Source organism: Microtus ochrogaster, unplaced genomic scaffold (assembly GCF_000317375.1).
Source record: "Microtus ochrogaster isolate Prairie Vole_2 unplaced genomic scaffold, MicOch1.0 UNK4, whole genome shotgun sequence".
NCBI lineage: Eukaryota > Metazoa > Chordata > Mammalia > Rodentia > Cricetidae > Microtus > Microtus ochrogaster.
This window is the reverse complement of record NW_004949102.1, coordinates 14,595,441-14,611,986: the sequence shown is the minus strand read 5'-3', so window position 1 is coordinate 14,611,986 and position 16,546 is coordinate 14,595,441. Positions and strand designations below refer to the sequence as shown.

The following is a 16,546-nucleotide window of genomic DNA, read 5'->3' as shown; positions in this document are numbered from 1 at the left end:
TGCTTTTGGTTTTGATTTACTTCAATTATTCTGAAAATGAAATAAAACAGAGTATTTTAATTAATGGCAGATTTTTCAAGAATTCAAATTGGCTATCTTAATATCTAAATTAGGCCAAAAATTATTTTAGACTTTCAAAGTTCTATCTCTAAGCTCGATTTAATTTGTCTAGAAGACATTAGAAACAATAATTCAGTTAAACAAAACTTGTAGAGTAAGTATATTTTAAAGAACATGTTTTTAAAGAAATATGTCACACAGCAAAAGCAACATGCTGATCTAAAAAGACAGGACCAGGGAGCAGCCTACAGTTAGAATTTATAGTCAAGATGAAACAAAATTATGAATGGGAACAAGTTCTGCTCTGTGAGTGTGATACTCTCATCTCAGGGATCTGAGTTGGCAATTTTTCACCATACCAGAATAAAAAAACAAAAGACAACAATTAACAATTAGTTTAGTTTTCTAAATAGCCCAGAAGTTAAAGTATTTGTTGCATAAGCCTGAGGACCAGAGTTCAGATCCCCATAACCCACATAAATGCAGGGTAGGTGTGGAAATCCACCTGTAAAACCTAGGAAAGTGGAGACAGGATCCCCAGTATGAACTGGTTAGCAGATCAGCCACCCGAGTTTAAATGAGAGACCCTGCCTCAATGAATAAAGTACAAGAACAACAGAGGATGATCCCTGACATCAACCTCAGGTCTCCACACACATGTACTCACGTACATGCACACCAGCAAATGCCAGGTGCCCATACACATGCAAACACACATATACATACACACTTCGAATACATATGAAAATGGGGGAGGGTCTTGAAATAAACAGTCAAGCAGTTAAAAAGAAAAAAAATACTAACAAACTTTAACACTTAGGAAATGTTGGGGTCACAAAGGTTTTTGCATGCACAGATCACTGAGAAAATAGAAGCATTAATCATGCAGGGGGTTCTTCAAAGGAGGAAATACCTGTTTTCCACCCAGAAGGCTGGGAGTGGGCACTGTTAACTACTTGAGAACCTCTGCTAGCGTTAAGAGGCAGACTGCACCCAAATCCCCTAGAAGGTTATCCCAGACTCTCCCTTCCTAGGTCTTTATCTTTAGCTCCCAGTTAATAGACCCATCCTGAGGGGAGATGCCACATTATTTTATGGCCTGTTGACCTTAACACTATCAGTGACCACACTAGATCCTAGGCCTTTTAGATACAAACCTATCTTTGGTCATATGTACTCTGCAAAGGAGTCTCTATGTAGTCACACATTAAGCTTTAATGTGTACCTGGACCTGCACTGATTGTTGACTGGAAACTTTTCCCTTTGAATATGCTGGCAATAAATGACCCAGTTTGTTAGTCAAACTGAACTGAATTTTCATCCTCACCTCTGTGCAGTTTGTTTCCTTGCCATGACACCTATAGGGATCCCCTTAAGAAAATACTACATTATATAGAAATAAACTAAGCTGAGGGGCTATGCCTTAGTATTATTCAATGACTTTTAAGATAGACAGCTTACTGGTTTCTCCTAAAAAATAAAACGGAATTATGTTCCTGATTTAATTAGAATTTAACTTTGGTGAAGTTGTACTTTTAGAAAATCGCTCATTAGGGCTGCTTGCTCTTTAAAAGCCCCTTAGTCTTCTCAGAAGAGGCAAATTTGTCAAACTGCTTTGAAGACCCAACCTTGTATAAGGAACTGGAGCTGTGTTTCTCTGCCTCTGTGAACTCACTCAACTACAAAGAAGATGAGAAAGTTTCTAGTCTGGGCCAGGCACCTCTTAAGCACTAGCCAGGGGACCGCCGGGTTGTGCACTAATTAATAGTTTCTCCTTTTTCCTGAGCGCCTAACTTCAACTACTTTGTTTTATGAAATTTTTCCAAAATAATTATTTATAAAAAAATGGAGACTAAATGGACGGAAAGAAAAAACAGTATAGACACTACACATTAGAACAGCTTACAGGAGACATTTGGTGACTGCACCCAGTGCCATAACTACAAAAGTTTTATTTTTCCGGCCTGTTCCTTCCACAGTCACTCTAAAACTTAAAAAGTTACAGAGATTGTATTCTATTGTAAATTCTCAAGATAATTGCTTGAAATAAATATTGCTTCAGAATTAAGAAAATCAGGTAGGTGTACAAAGCAACCAAAACTTATTCAGAGGTTCAAGCCAGACATTAGTGGCACATGCCTTTATTCCCAGCACTCAGGAGGTAGATGTAGGTAGATCTCTGTGAGTTTGAAGCCAGCCTGGTCTAGAGAGCAAGTTACAGGACAAGCTTCAACATTCCAGAGAAATCTTGTCTTGAAAAATCAAGCCAAACCAAAACAATAAAAAACAAAACAAAATCTTCAGTGGTTCAATAGAACAAATAAGGAAAAAATCTGCATATTTCAACACAAATTAATAACAAATTAGTAGCATAATTTTAATCCTTCTGCAATCATGTAGACTGTAAAACTATATAAACTAAAGATATATTTCTGTGACAGTGCCTCATATGCACAAACTTTGAGCTCGATCCCTACACAGACGAAGAAAGGAACAAAGGGAAAGGAAAGGGCACCCAACCTAAAGAGTCTTTGATAACCATAATTCAGAAATCAAAGCCTCCTACACTGCAACGCTATTTTAAGGAGGAAAAGAGCCCATATATGTAAGTTGAATGCTTTTGAGACGTAAGAAAGAATATCAAAAACTCAAGTTGAATGCTGGCTGCGTAGCAACTTTAAGATCAGCTGAAGCTTCAAGTGATACTGCCTTAAAAAAAAAAAACAAACCAAAATAAAAGCACACATATTTTTTATTTTTTTTTTATTTTTTTTTTTTAAAAAAGCACACATATTAAAGGAACCCTAGCCACCCGGGGCACCACAAAGTGGCCTCGTCCTTCCCCCATTTTGCCTTGCTAAAGACCAGTAGATAGATTCCAAAGTTTGTCAACAGAGGTATACTCCCTTATTTGGCCACTTCCTTCCTCTGAGGCTGATTACCAAGGTCCAACCATCAAGGTATTGAAGTCCAGCAATCAAATCCCTCTTTGGCTCACCTATTTAACATGTCCAATTAAAATTAAACACTTCCCCGTAACAGGGGGATTCCTGTTTATCTTGAAACTGCCATTATTCTTTGTGTCACAATTGTCTCCGCTCTATCCAGAGGCAGTTCCTTCAGGGCAAATATCCCCCACCCCCACCTCCACCCCCTTGCTAAGGTTCAGCTCCTTTGTCTTATCTCTTATATTCAATCTTCTATCCCTCTGGGGCAAATAAAATCTCCTTTGTACTAAGTCCTGTACAGATTCCATTCCTTTCAATGTGGATCTCTGTGAATTCAAGGCCAGCCTGGTCTACATAGTAGATTCCAGGAAAGCCAGGACTCTACAGGTCATTGTCTTAAAACAAAACAAAATCACACAAAACTTTGTTTCAAAAACAAAATAAACAAAATCCCAAACATACCATCCCTATCTGTTTCATAAAACAGTAAGAACAATAAGATTATGAGCCAGGTGGTGGCGCACACCTTTAATCCCAACACTTAGGGAGGCAGAGGCAGGCAGATCTCAGTGAGTTTGAGGCCAGCCTGGTCCAGAAGGAGAGTTCCAGGTCAGCCAGGACTGTTACACAGAGAAATCTTGTCTCCAGGTGGCGGGGATGGGGTAGAGGGGAGAGGATAGAAAGAATAGATTATGATGGTTTTAAGCAAGATGAACCCCAAAGGCTGACACAATTTTGCTGATGCAGTCTCTTATTCAAGGTCTTTCTAGGTCTTTCTTCAGCACTTCAAGACAGTAGCAAGTTAACTTTGTGCGTGAAACAAGAGAAAGAGGACACAACATTGCTTGGTGTGCTAAGGTGGAATGTGAATTGTCAGTAAGTGCCCTAAATGGGAGATGAAGCTAGGGGGCAGTTGCTTTTTCATGGAGCAGAAAAGGTTTCTAGTAAAGTATCTAGAAATAAAGTGTTGTGTAATAGCTTTCTGGAGACTGAAACATTCTATCCTACAGGGAAGCTCCTTAAGCAGGAAGGAAGAGAAACAATTCAAAATAGCTTCAGGAAATCCCTGAAATTGAACAAGTTCAGTAAGTCTTTCCCAGCCAGAGTAAGCAATAAAAGCTGAGAGTTTTTCTCAAACAGAGTGGAGCTGCAAAGAAAACTCTTGAGACCAGGCTAACTTATTGGAAGAAGCCAAAACAGGCCCAGCTGCCTGAAAGAGGTTTAGATCAACTCAAGTACCTAGAAAGGGCATCTCCAGCCTGCTAAGCTGCCTGCAGGATGAGGAGTATGCTCCAGGCTCATCTTTGTGAGAACATACTGTAAACATACTAGTGTGGGCTTCGGTGATGCAGCTGACTTTTGAGTTATTTTTGCTCCCCATATTCTTGTAAGTAAATACAGGTAATAAGATACACTGGCTCACCAAATTGTAATTTTATGGGTCTTCTTCCTCTGACTCCTGTCCTCCAAATTAATATGTTATTATTGTTACAAATATGTATACACATGTGTGCATATATACCATATATGTATATAAATAAACACATTGTATGCATGTATATGTGTGTATTGGGTTCTCTATCTGGGGTGAGCAATCATGTGTGTTGTGTCCTCCTAAGGAAATGTTTGGTTACAACAAAAGGGTACATCAAAGTTTAGTAATACCTAGTTTCAGTGTGCACTAAAACTTGTATCCCATGTGACTAAAGGATTAGGACCTGAGAAGGCACTTCAAATATTAGGAAATATAAAAATAGCAATTAAGTACATAATCAAACATTAAAGTAGCTAATGTTATTATTGGCAAAGCTGTCTTTTTCTCAATCTTAAAAAATTAAAATGAGAAAACCATTATAAATATGTATCAGATAAATAAGCTATTATTTAGTATACGTTTTATTTAGTATATATTTTATTAGTGAAGAAATCACTTTCTGGCTGGGCAATGGTGGTGCATGCCTTTAATCCCAGCACTCGGGAGGCAGAGGCAGGCGGATCTCTGTGAGTTCGAGACCAGCCTGGTCTACAGAGCTACCCTGTCTCGAAAAACCAAAAAAAAAAAAAAAAAGAAAGAAATCACTTTCTAATCCAAAGTTTTTGAAAAAGTCTTACCAACCTTAAACTATTTGTGATCCAAAAGTTTAGCAATACTTTACAGTGAGTTGAAAAAAATCTAGAAATGCATACATTTATTTACTATACATAAAGGATTTATTTATAGTTTCATAAATATAAACTTACCTGTTTTGGATCTGATTTCCTGTATACTTTATATATTTTGTTTTTTCCATCAGTTTGGTGATTAGTGTATCTATGATACCTTTTTGATTTTGAAAAGCTTCTTCTATAAATTGATATCTGAAGAAATAATAAGCAAATAACTTCATACAAGTATCTATACAAAAAAAGTTCAAAAGTTAAAAAACCAAACCAAACCAAAACTAATACAAGAAGAGAATATGGGCCGGGAGAGATGACTCTAGTTAAGAGAACTTCTAGAGGCAGCTCATAACCACTGAAACACCAATCCAAAGGACTATGTTCCCTTGTGGGCACCTGAATCCACATGCACATACAAAGACACACATATGAACAAATGAATCTAAAGAAAGAGAAAAGGGTATAAAAAAAAATAAACCTTTGAAAATTCCAAATATGGGTTGGAAAGACGGCTGCAGTGGGTAAAAGTGCTTATTGCCAAATCTTATTTTGATTCCTGGGACCCCTGTGGCAGGAGAAGAATTCCCATAAGTTGTCCCCTGACCTCCATACACATAATGTGGTATTCATGAATGCATGCACTGCGCACACACAAAGTTTAAAAAGGCAGGATTTCCCATCCAAGAAGGGAGTCTTTAGATACTCTATTTCAAGAGTGCAGTAAACACCCAACATTCATAGTTTAGAGACTTATACAGCCCATCTGACAGATGTAGCAAAAAGTAGTCAAAACTTAGTAAATATCTTAACAGTCTAACTATTTTGGTATTTCATAGTCATGAAGGTTTGCTACAAATAAACACTTTCACTGGGTGGGGTAGTGTAATGAATCCCAGAACTCAGGAGGCAGGTGGATCGCAGTGAGTTCTAGGCCAGCCTGGTCTACAAAGTGAGTTCCAGGAAAGTCAGGACTGCTTACACAGAGAACCTCCCCAACCAAACCAAACCAAACCAAACCAAACCAAACCAAACAAAACAAAAAAACAAAAAACAAAAACCAACCAACCCACCAACCAACCAAACAAACAAAAAACACTTTCAAGATAATTTCTAAATAGTAATCAGCTTTGTTGTACAACTATAAAATTATTCTTCTGGGATAAGTGGGGAAAGGCATTTGATACAGGACCTTCTGATAAAGTCTTGAGTGACCTATAACATGACACAGCATTTAGTAGTTGTTATTAATCTGGAAGTCAAGAACATTGATTGTAAAACAGAACAAAAGAAAAACAAACAAACAAAAATCCAAAAAACAAAACAAAAAGGGTGACTGTGGCAAATTACAGACGAGAAGCATGTGAAAAGACAGGGAGAGTATACATTACAGAAAGAACTTTAGGGCTATCAAGATGGTGCAGCAGGAGGCTACATTATCTGGCTTATCATTATCCCTAAGCCAGAAAACCCAGGTTCCATACTGAGAGCTGACTTCTGAACGCTCTTTTCTAACCTCCACAGGTATACCCTCAACATAAATAACAAAATATTTAAAGCGCTGGGGACTGGGGAGGCTGAGGCAGGAGGCTCTGTTAAGTCTGAAGTCATCCTGATCTATAGTCACAGCTATATAGCAAGACACTTTCTCAAATAGAGAAAGCTAATTATTTTTGAAGTATAAAAAGAATAACTGCAAACCTAGAATTCTGCTCAAGGAACATATTCTTAATGTAAATAAGAGTGAAGAACTTGATATGGTGGTACACTCCTTTAAATCCAGCAGTAGCAGGCAGAAAGATCTCTGAGTTCCAGGAGAGCTAGAGCTATATAAAAAAGGTGAAAAATATTTCAGACAATCTGGGAGCTCTATCTCTGGTATAGCCTCAACAAAGTACCCTTAAGTAAATGAAATGAAGGAGATCCATGAAGGAATGGGAAATAATTAAAATCATATGTAGAAACAAAGTTAAATGAATATTGACTTAGGCAATAAGTAATGACTTGAGTATAATATATGTATATGTACCATATGTGTATATTGGCATTTCATTTGTATTATTTCATTAATAAATAAAATTTGCATGAAGATCAGAGAATAAAACAACCCCAGTGATCAGCCTTAAAGACCAGGTAGTGATAACACACACCTTTAATCTCAGTAGCTACACTAGTTTGCCACTGAAACTGGGCAGTAGTGGTGCATGCCTTTAATTCCAGCCCCACAGAGGATTATAAAATGGGAGAAGACAGCTCTCAGGCAGTTGCATTCTGAGATTCCTGGAGGCAGGATCGCCATTTCGGACTGAGGTAAAGGTAAGAGACACTGGCTGGCTACTTTGCTTTTCTGACCTTCAAGTTGAACTCCAATTTCTTTCTCTGAGTTTTTATTAATCATCCTTCATATATGATAAAGTAAGGGACATATTAGGAGACAAAGGTTGTATTCTAATAAGGTTTATGTCCAGTCCAGGAAGAAGATAAGTAGAAATTAACACCAGATGAGATTTTTAAATAACACCAGAGTAGTCAAGGCCAGTGAGATGATTCAGCAGATAAAAGCACTTGTGCAAGCCTCACAAACCCACGCAAAAGAAGGGAACCAACTCCCAACTGACTCAATAGGTGGCACATGTGAGCCTGCACTCAGACACACACAAACACAGACATACCTATACAATAAACTGAACTTTTAAAAGTCAGCCATGGTGGTACAAAAATAAGGAAGATCTCTATAAGTTTGAGCCTAGCCTGGTTTATATAGTTCCCAACCAGACAGGGCTAGATAGTAAGATTCCACGTAAACAACAAAAACAAAACAAAAATAAAAGCCCTACCAAAGAAAAGTCTCCTAATTTTGTGAAACTAGTAACCTTGTTATTTTATAAACAGTATGGTAAGCCAGTATATCTCAATGTAGGCTGACTTTGGCCTATAGGACATTTGGCAATGTCATAGGAATATTTTTAAATTATTTTTTTAGCATTCTTTCATGGGCGCTGAGGGAATACAAGGGTACAACTAATTTGAGAGCCATAGTTAAAAACATTTTGAGTTTTAATTACTATGCCTAAAAGGTCCATGAAACAAAAATGTCTCTGATCTGTAAGCTTCTTGTTTGAGGACAGACAGTTCCTGAAATGCTGGAGGCCACTGTTTATGGGAGGTAACAGGCCACAGGTTTGTTTGAGCCATCTGCACTGGATGTGTTTAATCACATGTGGGCAGGAGGTTCACAGGCAGGAAATATGTTAGGATGTACACTTGCCTCTGATTGGATGTAGGCTGAGGTAGACCAGAAGGTACATTTGACCCTGATCAGACTTGATGACAAATACTTCAGGCAATGTAAACTGCGATTAGGGGTCATTTCTCAGGAATGGGTATGGACCTGGCCAGAACCATTCACTTAGTACTTTAACTAAGTGTGCTTCAAATTTGGCTTTTGAACTGTGACAGTGGTCTTTTTCTCAATCAGTGGGGTTAACACTAGCACGTAACCACCATATAATGCACAGCATTCAATGTACTGTCTGGACCAAAATATAAAGAAACTGAAATGAGAAAGCCAGCTTGTCACTGGCCAAACAAAACACATACAACTCTCCACTCAGGTGGAACAGCAGTAGTCCATGAAAGGTATGCTGCCAATCTGAAAAAAACAAGACATGCTGGTACCTATGCTCTTTGTGTTCCAGCAGCTGGCAGTCCCGACATGTCAGTTTGTCACATGTTTCACAGTAAAGCTTCAGCTGCTCCTTCTTATGGAATGGACAGAACACTGGTCGCTGACTGGTCACACCAACTGCCTCTGCAAAAATAATGGACAGCAAAAAGAAAATTCATGTAATTGAACAGAAAATCATTAGATGGTCCATTTTTACCCAATTCCATGGACATAAAAGAACTCTTGTTTCTTTAATCTATGCAGCTTAAGCTTCACTGCATTACAGATTTTGAAATATTAAATATTCTCAAGGTTGGTGGCTAAAGGCATCTATCTACCTCTGTTGAAGGAAGAGAGGCCTCTTGTTGATTCCTGGCTGCTTAGCCCCAATATAATCACACAGCAACTATATTATTTAAAACACTGCTTGGTCCGTTAGCTCTAGCTTCTTGTTGGCTAACTCTTACATATTAATTTAACCTATTTCTATGAATCTGTGTATTGCTACATGGCTGTGGCTTACCAGCTAAAGTTTCAGCATCTGTCTCTGGCAGGGCTACATGGCTTATCTCTGACTCCGCCCTTCCTCCCAGCATTCAGTTTAGTTTTGCCCACCTAGCTCTGCTCCTCTATAGCTCTGCTATAGACCCAAAACAGTTCCTTTATTAACCAATGATATTCACAACATACAGAGGGGAATTCCACATCACCTCCCCTTTTCTGTTTAAATGAAAAGGAAGGCGGCTTTATCTTCAACATAGCAAATTACATATAACAAAACAGGTATCGAAAAGAATTACAGATACAATATTTATATCTACTTTTTTATTGTAACTAAGGAAAACTATAACTATCAATTCTTCAACTCCATCAAAGACTCCAGAAGGATATACTATCACCTAAGTAAACTGGAAGTGCATTATAAGCAACTTCCAAAACTCTAGAATTGACAGAGACATCTTGCTGCCTGGACAGCCACCCAAAGTTCTTCTGTACTGTCAGGGCATCCATCTTTAGCCTCAGGCCCATAGTATCTCTGGCAGACGTTTCCATGAAGCAGGAAATTTCAAAGACAGTTCCACCTACATTGGCAGTTTGTCAGTCATTTTCTTCTGTGTCCTGCAGAATGTCTGGCACTCTTTCATGAAGCAGGAACCCTGAAGTATAGTCTCACCTTTAAGCAAGTCTAGGAGTCTTCTTTGTGGGTGTTGCATGTCTAATTCATCAAGCAGTGCAGGCAAGAACACTTTCTTGGCCAATGGCTAACCAACTCCATAAGGAGCCTCTTTGATGCCCATCTTCCTCTTGAAGTAGCTTGGTGCTACCAGAAGAAATGTGTCTCACTGTCATCAAAAGTCCTAAGTTCTTAAACATTTTAAATGCCATATTCTGGAGTCTTTAAAAATCTTTGAAGGGGGCTGGAGAGATGGCTCAGAGGGTAAGAGCACTGGCTGCTCTTCCAGTGGTCCTGAGTTCAATTCCCAGGACCACATGGTGGCTCACAACCATCTGTAATGAGACCTGGTGCCTTCCTTGCCAACAGTACATTGTATGCTTAATAAATAAATAAATCTTTAAAAAAAAACTTTGAAGAATGTCTATCCATCTGAAATACATCTCTGTACATCTACAAAACCTGACTATCATGACTATAAGCTTGACTATTATGACTATCTAGTACATTACATTTTTAAATGAGCTGCACAAACACAATACCTTAATCAAAAGCGCATATATATATAATAACAAAACTGACCTCAAATTTTTATCAATAACCAAGATCCATACCAATGCAAATCTCTATAGCATATTCCCCTTTAAATGCAAAGAAATATTTATAAACAATATTTGGAAATACGGGCTTAGTTTTTCTAAACTGCTTCCTGCTGTTTATCAGGTAAAGTATTTTCTATTTGGGGGTGTTCACAGAAATCTTTTGGGGTATCTTGGTCCATCAAACCATATTGGTATGGAAGCAATCCACAGGTTCTCATCTTCTGTGGAAACAAAAGAAGATCCTCTTTTCCAAAGCAACATATTCTTAGACCCAAATTTTAGAATCAAGACACCTTTATGTTGGTTTAACTTAGCAGTCATACAATAAAATGTCTCTCTGTAGTTAGCTCCTTCACAGTAAAAAAAAATTACAGAAAACACAGTAATATATATAATCCAGACTCTATGTGTATAGTCCATCTTTACATGGCTTGTTTTTCTTTACTCAGTTTAATCTATGACTGTTCATACTGTCTCTTTAAAGATTTTTTTTAAACGATTTACTTCTTTTTCAACTGTCTATACTCGATTTCTTCTCTCTCCCAAGTTTACATACATTTATTCAACACTATGACCCATTTAGAGTTCTTTTATGTCTGAATCTGTCCTTATTGCATTATCTGTAATCCTTTACTGTCTTGAAGAGTTTTTAAAATCATAAGCAGCTTGTTTGCAGTTACTCTGGAGGCTGTCTCTACCTCTCTCCACTTTTAAAATGGTGGGGGTACCATTACTGCCAGCTTTGGGGCCTTCGGGTAGGAGCTGCGCTCAGCACTTTAACTCTGAGAACGAGCGTGCAGTACGTAAACCCTTTTTATCTGAGTAAAAGCTAAATCTTCCATGCAGAGCACTGCGCAACCTGAAAATATCTTTGTGTATGAGGCAGGAATGAGCCATTGTCTCCTGCCTGTGCACACCTAGTAGACCTGATCCTGCTGCCTGTACAGGCAGGGAGAGCTGAGCCATGGGCATGGTCTCAGCTACTTTACTCCCAACCCTGAGTGGGCCCACAAATGCCATTCCAATGCTCCATAGCCAGAATTCACACTGGCAGCATGGACCAGGGAGCCGTGTTTTAAAACGACATGGCTTTTTCCTGCTACTGCTGAATCGGGAAAACCTCTGGAGCTGCTGCAGCAAGCCACCAGCTGAAAAAAAAATGTGGCTAAACTTTGTTTGTTGTGTGACTAGAGTTTCTTTCCAAGCCCTCTCAGGTTTTACATGGATTTAGTCTACCACATTGGTGCCAATCTGTTGGAAGAGAAGCCTCATATCTCCAAGCCTGATGAACTAAATTCAATCCCCAGAACCCACGCGGTGGAAGGAGAGAACCAACTCCCATAAGATGTCTCACACAAGGTACCCACACTCATGGGTGAAAACCAAAAAACTTAAAACACTTTTCAAGCATTTAAGGGAACTGAATAAAAATTTTCACTTTAATTTAATGACATATCTAGCCATTTAGATTACTCCTTATGTCATGAAAATATGTAGTTTGTAAAATTAAAACATTTTAAGATAGTCCCTATGAATATAAACTAAATGTTTTCTAACCTAAATATGAGACAGGACTATCAAACTGTGTGGACTTGAACTGGAAACAAGGCTCAGAAGTTAAGAAAACCTGACTTGCTCCTCTTCCATATCAGAAACCACATGGCAGTTCACAACCCTCTGTAACTAGAGCTCCACAGAGTCTAATGACCTCTTAATGGTCTCCACATGCACCAGGCACTAATGTGGTGATGCACAGAAATACATGTAGGCAAAACACATATATACATAATAAAATAATATTCTTAAGAAGTTGTGGACTGGCCTGGGATGGTTCTACAAACTGGCTCTCATAAATATGGCCATAGTTGAGTATGCATCTCTAGCACCTCTGGTGTACACTGACATATTTCTTCTTCATAAGATAACTGTACTTTTAGTTTGTGAATGCCCACACCCCTCTTACTGGGAATTAAACCTAGAGCTTTATATAAGCTAAGAAAATATTTGACCACTGAGCTATACCTACCAGCTATTTTTAAGTTTTGTGAGGAGACTGCATGAATTTATACTCCCATCAACACTATAAGGGTTCTTTTTCCTGAATCCTCATTAGATTATTATTATTGTTGCCAGAAAGACTGCGATGAGATAAAATATAAATGTAGTTTCATTTGCATATTTCTGATGGCTTAGGAAACAGAACTTTCTTTAGTTATTATCCATACATGCTTCTTTTATTGACAGGATTGTTTAAGGGGTGTACTTTGATGTCTTTTTTAGTTCATATATTCTAAACTTTTTATGTGTGTTCATGTGTGTTTGGGTGCACATGTGTAATGAGCATGTATGTACAGAGACCAGGTGTCATTCCTCAGGAGCCACCTGTTTTGGAGACGGAGTTTCTCATTAGCACCTAGATCTGTCTAATAAGTTAGCCTGCCTGGCCAATACGGCTCAGGATTCAGCATGTGTCTGTGCCCCCATTCCCAGATGCTTCATCACTCAAATTACAAATAAGTCATCATGCTAGGCTTTTTAATATGGATATTAGTGACTGAACTTACGTGCTTATCCTTGTACAGCAAGCACTTTACTAACTGAGCCATCTTCTCAGCTCCTGTGTATATCCTAGGCTGGGTCTTAATCCCCTCTAAGATTAATAGCTGTAGCCTTTTTACTTTATTTACTTTGCTTAACAGAAACATTTTCATGAAATCACATTTGTCAATTCTTGTTATTATTTCCTGGCCTATTTGTCCCTTTCAGAAGATGGAAGTCAACAGGCAACAGCACTTGTCACTCTTTTGGAGGACTTGGCACCCTATCAGGTGGCTCAAAACTGCCTGTGTCTTTAGTTCCAGTTTAGATATTCTCTTCTGACCTCTGCAGGCACTGCATACACACATAAACTCACAAATTCACAATAAACCAATTGTTTTTTTTTTTTTTTTAAATTAGGATATGTGGCTTTGGAGCCTGTCCTGGAACTAGCTCTTGTAGATCAGGCCCAAGTGCTGGGATTAAAGGCATGTACCCCCATTGCCTGGCCAAGGATAAGTATTTTATTATTATTATTTATTTGTGCTTTTAGGACTTGAACTCAAAGCCTTGTGCATGCCAGTTGGTTAATAAGAAGCCTGAGCTAATAGGCCAAACAGTGTTCTAATTAATATAGTTTTTATGTTATTGTTCAGGTCTGGGTGGCCAGGAAACAAACAAACAGGCTCTGCCTACAACCACTGAGCTACATTCCCAGCTCCATCAACAAGTCTTTATTTAGGCAGAGTCCTTTCTCAAAAAGTACATGTATAAACCTATATTTTTCAAGTCCAAAAATAGTTTTATGGTTTATATTTAAAAAAGTTTTACCCCCCTCATAGGGAAACATTAATAAATTTAACTATTGGAGACATCTAAAAGATTTATGATTTTAAATTCTTAGAAAAATGTTAGAAGTAGCCAGAAAGGAAAATTAAGTTGTAGATTTAAATTATCTTACCATGAGTTAATGAAAAATTGACAATAAAAAGTAATAAAGACAAAGAACTGTACAGAATTCTTTCAAGGCTGGGGATACAGTCCTGTTGCTAGTGTCTAGCTAGCACACATGAACCCAGGGGTTCAATCCTTGTCACCTCATAAGCAGGCCAAACTGGATTAGACCTGTAACTCCAGAACCTGAGAGGGAAAAGCAGGATGATCAGAAGCTTCAGGTAATCCTTTGATACAATCAATTCTTGGTTCACAGTAATCACACTCTAATTATTAAATTTACACTCAATAATACATCATATCCATTCACAGAACTATCAAAGTAAAAAATCAAAACAAAATCCCAACTCTGCAAGTACAGAATATCTTAAAATAAACTGAAACAGCGAAATACTATAATTCAAATACTTATCTAAAACACACATCGAGTATATAGGTCATCTGTCCCAGTAATTAAAAAAATTTTCGGTTTTTTTTTGTGTGTGGGGGGGTGTTTCTGAGGGTAAACAGGTTTTCTCTCTATTATGTAGCTCTGCCTGTCCTGGAACTTGCTATGTAGATCAGGTTGCCTCTGCCTCCTGAATGCTGGGATAATAGCTGTGCATCACCATACCCATCACTAGTAACAGAAATTTAAAATTAAATAATTGAAAAGAAACACAAGAGTAATGGACTAAAGGGTAGAAGTAATTGGATAAATATACCCAAAGAGCTACTCCTATGAATAAATATAAAACCAAACCTACCATATAAGTTAAAAAAAATGATACAAACATATAAAACTCACAATGGAAGAAGAAAAATAAACATAGAAAAATTTGGTAGTTGTTCTGGTTTGAATGTGAAATGTTTCTTTACCTCTCATTCATCCCCAAAAGCAACCTGAATTGAAGGTCTGGTATGGTAATATTTTGTTTGTGCTTTAACAAATAAAACTTGCCTGAAGATCAGAGTACAGAGCTAGCCACACTACTTAGCCAGAGGCCAGACAGAGGTGGGACACATTTTTAATCCCAGCACTCAGCACTGGAGAGGCAGAGGTCTGAGAAGTTGGATCTCTGTGAGTTTGAGGTCACCCTGGGCTACGTGAGACTGAATCAGTCTAAAAGATAAACGGAGCCAAGTTTTCCAGGCCCACACCTTTAATCCCAGCACTAAGGAGGTGAGACTAGGAATTGATATGGCTGGGCAGAGAGGAAAACAAGGTAGAAGAGACAGGAGCTCAGGATTTAGTCTAAGGTTTCACAGACATGGCATTCAATCCGAGGGTTTGTAGAGACATGATATCCCATTCAGTCTGAGGATTTCATAGAGGTAAGAACTAATGACTAGCTGCTCTGCTTCTCTGATTTTTCAGTTTCCACCGCTCCTCCCAATAGCTGACTCTGAATTCTTATTATTGAGACCAATTAGAATTTGCTCTACATCTGGCTTTTTGGAGTATGAATTCACAAAAAAAAAAAAAGCCACTTGCCTGTGGCTTTGCAGCCACCAGCATAATCCAGAGCTACACACAGCCTGTCATTGAGCTGAAGGTAAGGTTTTCCTTTCTTCTCTCCTGATGGGCTTTCCCTGGGCACCCTTCTCAGGCTGCTCCCAGACTAGATAGCTGCATTGAAATCTGTTAGGGCTTCTACTGTTCTATGCAGTAGCAGGCAGATTCATACTTCACAGGCATCTGAACCATCGGCAGCAGATTTGGTGAGACAATTTGGAATTTTGAAAAAAAAAATTAGTTAAAAGAGAAAGTTTTTCCCCCAAAAATGGGAAACACAATTATGATGAAGAGAGTCAGGTTGCTATATGCTTATGCAATGCATGATTTAAAACTGGAACATTTAAATCAATTAAATGAAGAGATAGCCAACTGGAATCGACATAATGTTAATTATCCCCTTGATAATTCTTGGCTTTATCTCTAAAAAAGGTGGTTGATATGAGTGCCAAGATACAGGCCTTAGAAAAACTTATAAAAACAGATCATAGAGATATCCAAACTCAGACACAGGAATTTAAAGAAAAACCATTATGAATACTGCATTATAAGGTTACAAAGAAACAGCCTAAGGTTTTCAAACAACCAACCTTAATTTGTCCAGTCACCTTACAAGAACTGCCAAATGATAGCACCAAGGCTCACAGGAATCCTTTGGGAATGTTAGATTTAAGGAGATCCATGGCAGCGAGTCTCATATGGCATGCATTCACCTTTTCTGAAGCAGATGTTAAACTTGTGATCAACTTGTCATAGAATTATCCCTCCAGACTGGAGAGACTTGGTTACATTAGCTTTAGAGCCTGGTTCTCAATTACCGTGGAGGACCTGGTGAAAAGATGAGGCTAAGACTATTGATAATGGCCGGGCAGTGGTGGCGCACGCCTTTAATCCCAGCACTCGGGAGGCAGAGGCAGGCGGATCTCTGTGAGTTCGAGACCAGCCTGTACA

The 16,546-nt window shown here is 38.4% G+C and overlaps 1 protein-coding gene across 1 annotated transcript in view; it reads right to left on the bottom strand.

The window, feature by feature from the left end:
* The window catches only part of Trim24 (tripartite motif containing 24), a 109,713-nt gene that overhangs the window by 34,980 nt on the left and 58,187 nt on the right, over window positions 1-16,546 (bottom strand). Inside the window, exons 4-6 of the mRNA XM_013353228.2 lie at window positions 8,844-8,976; window positions 5,250-5,366; window positions 4-30 (exon numbers count right to left, since the gene is read on the bottom strand). Coding sequence (XP_013208682.1) covers window positions 4-30; window positions 5,250-5,366; window positions 8,844-8,976 — 277 coding nt within the window. The remainder of the gene's footprint in view (window positions 1-3; window positions 31-5,249; window positions 5,367-8,843; window positions 8,977-16,546) is intronic.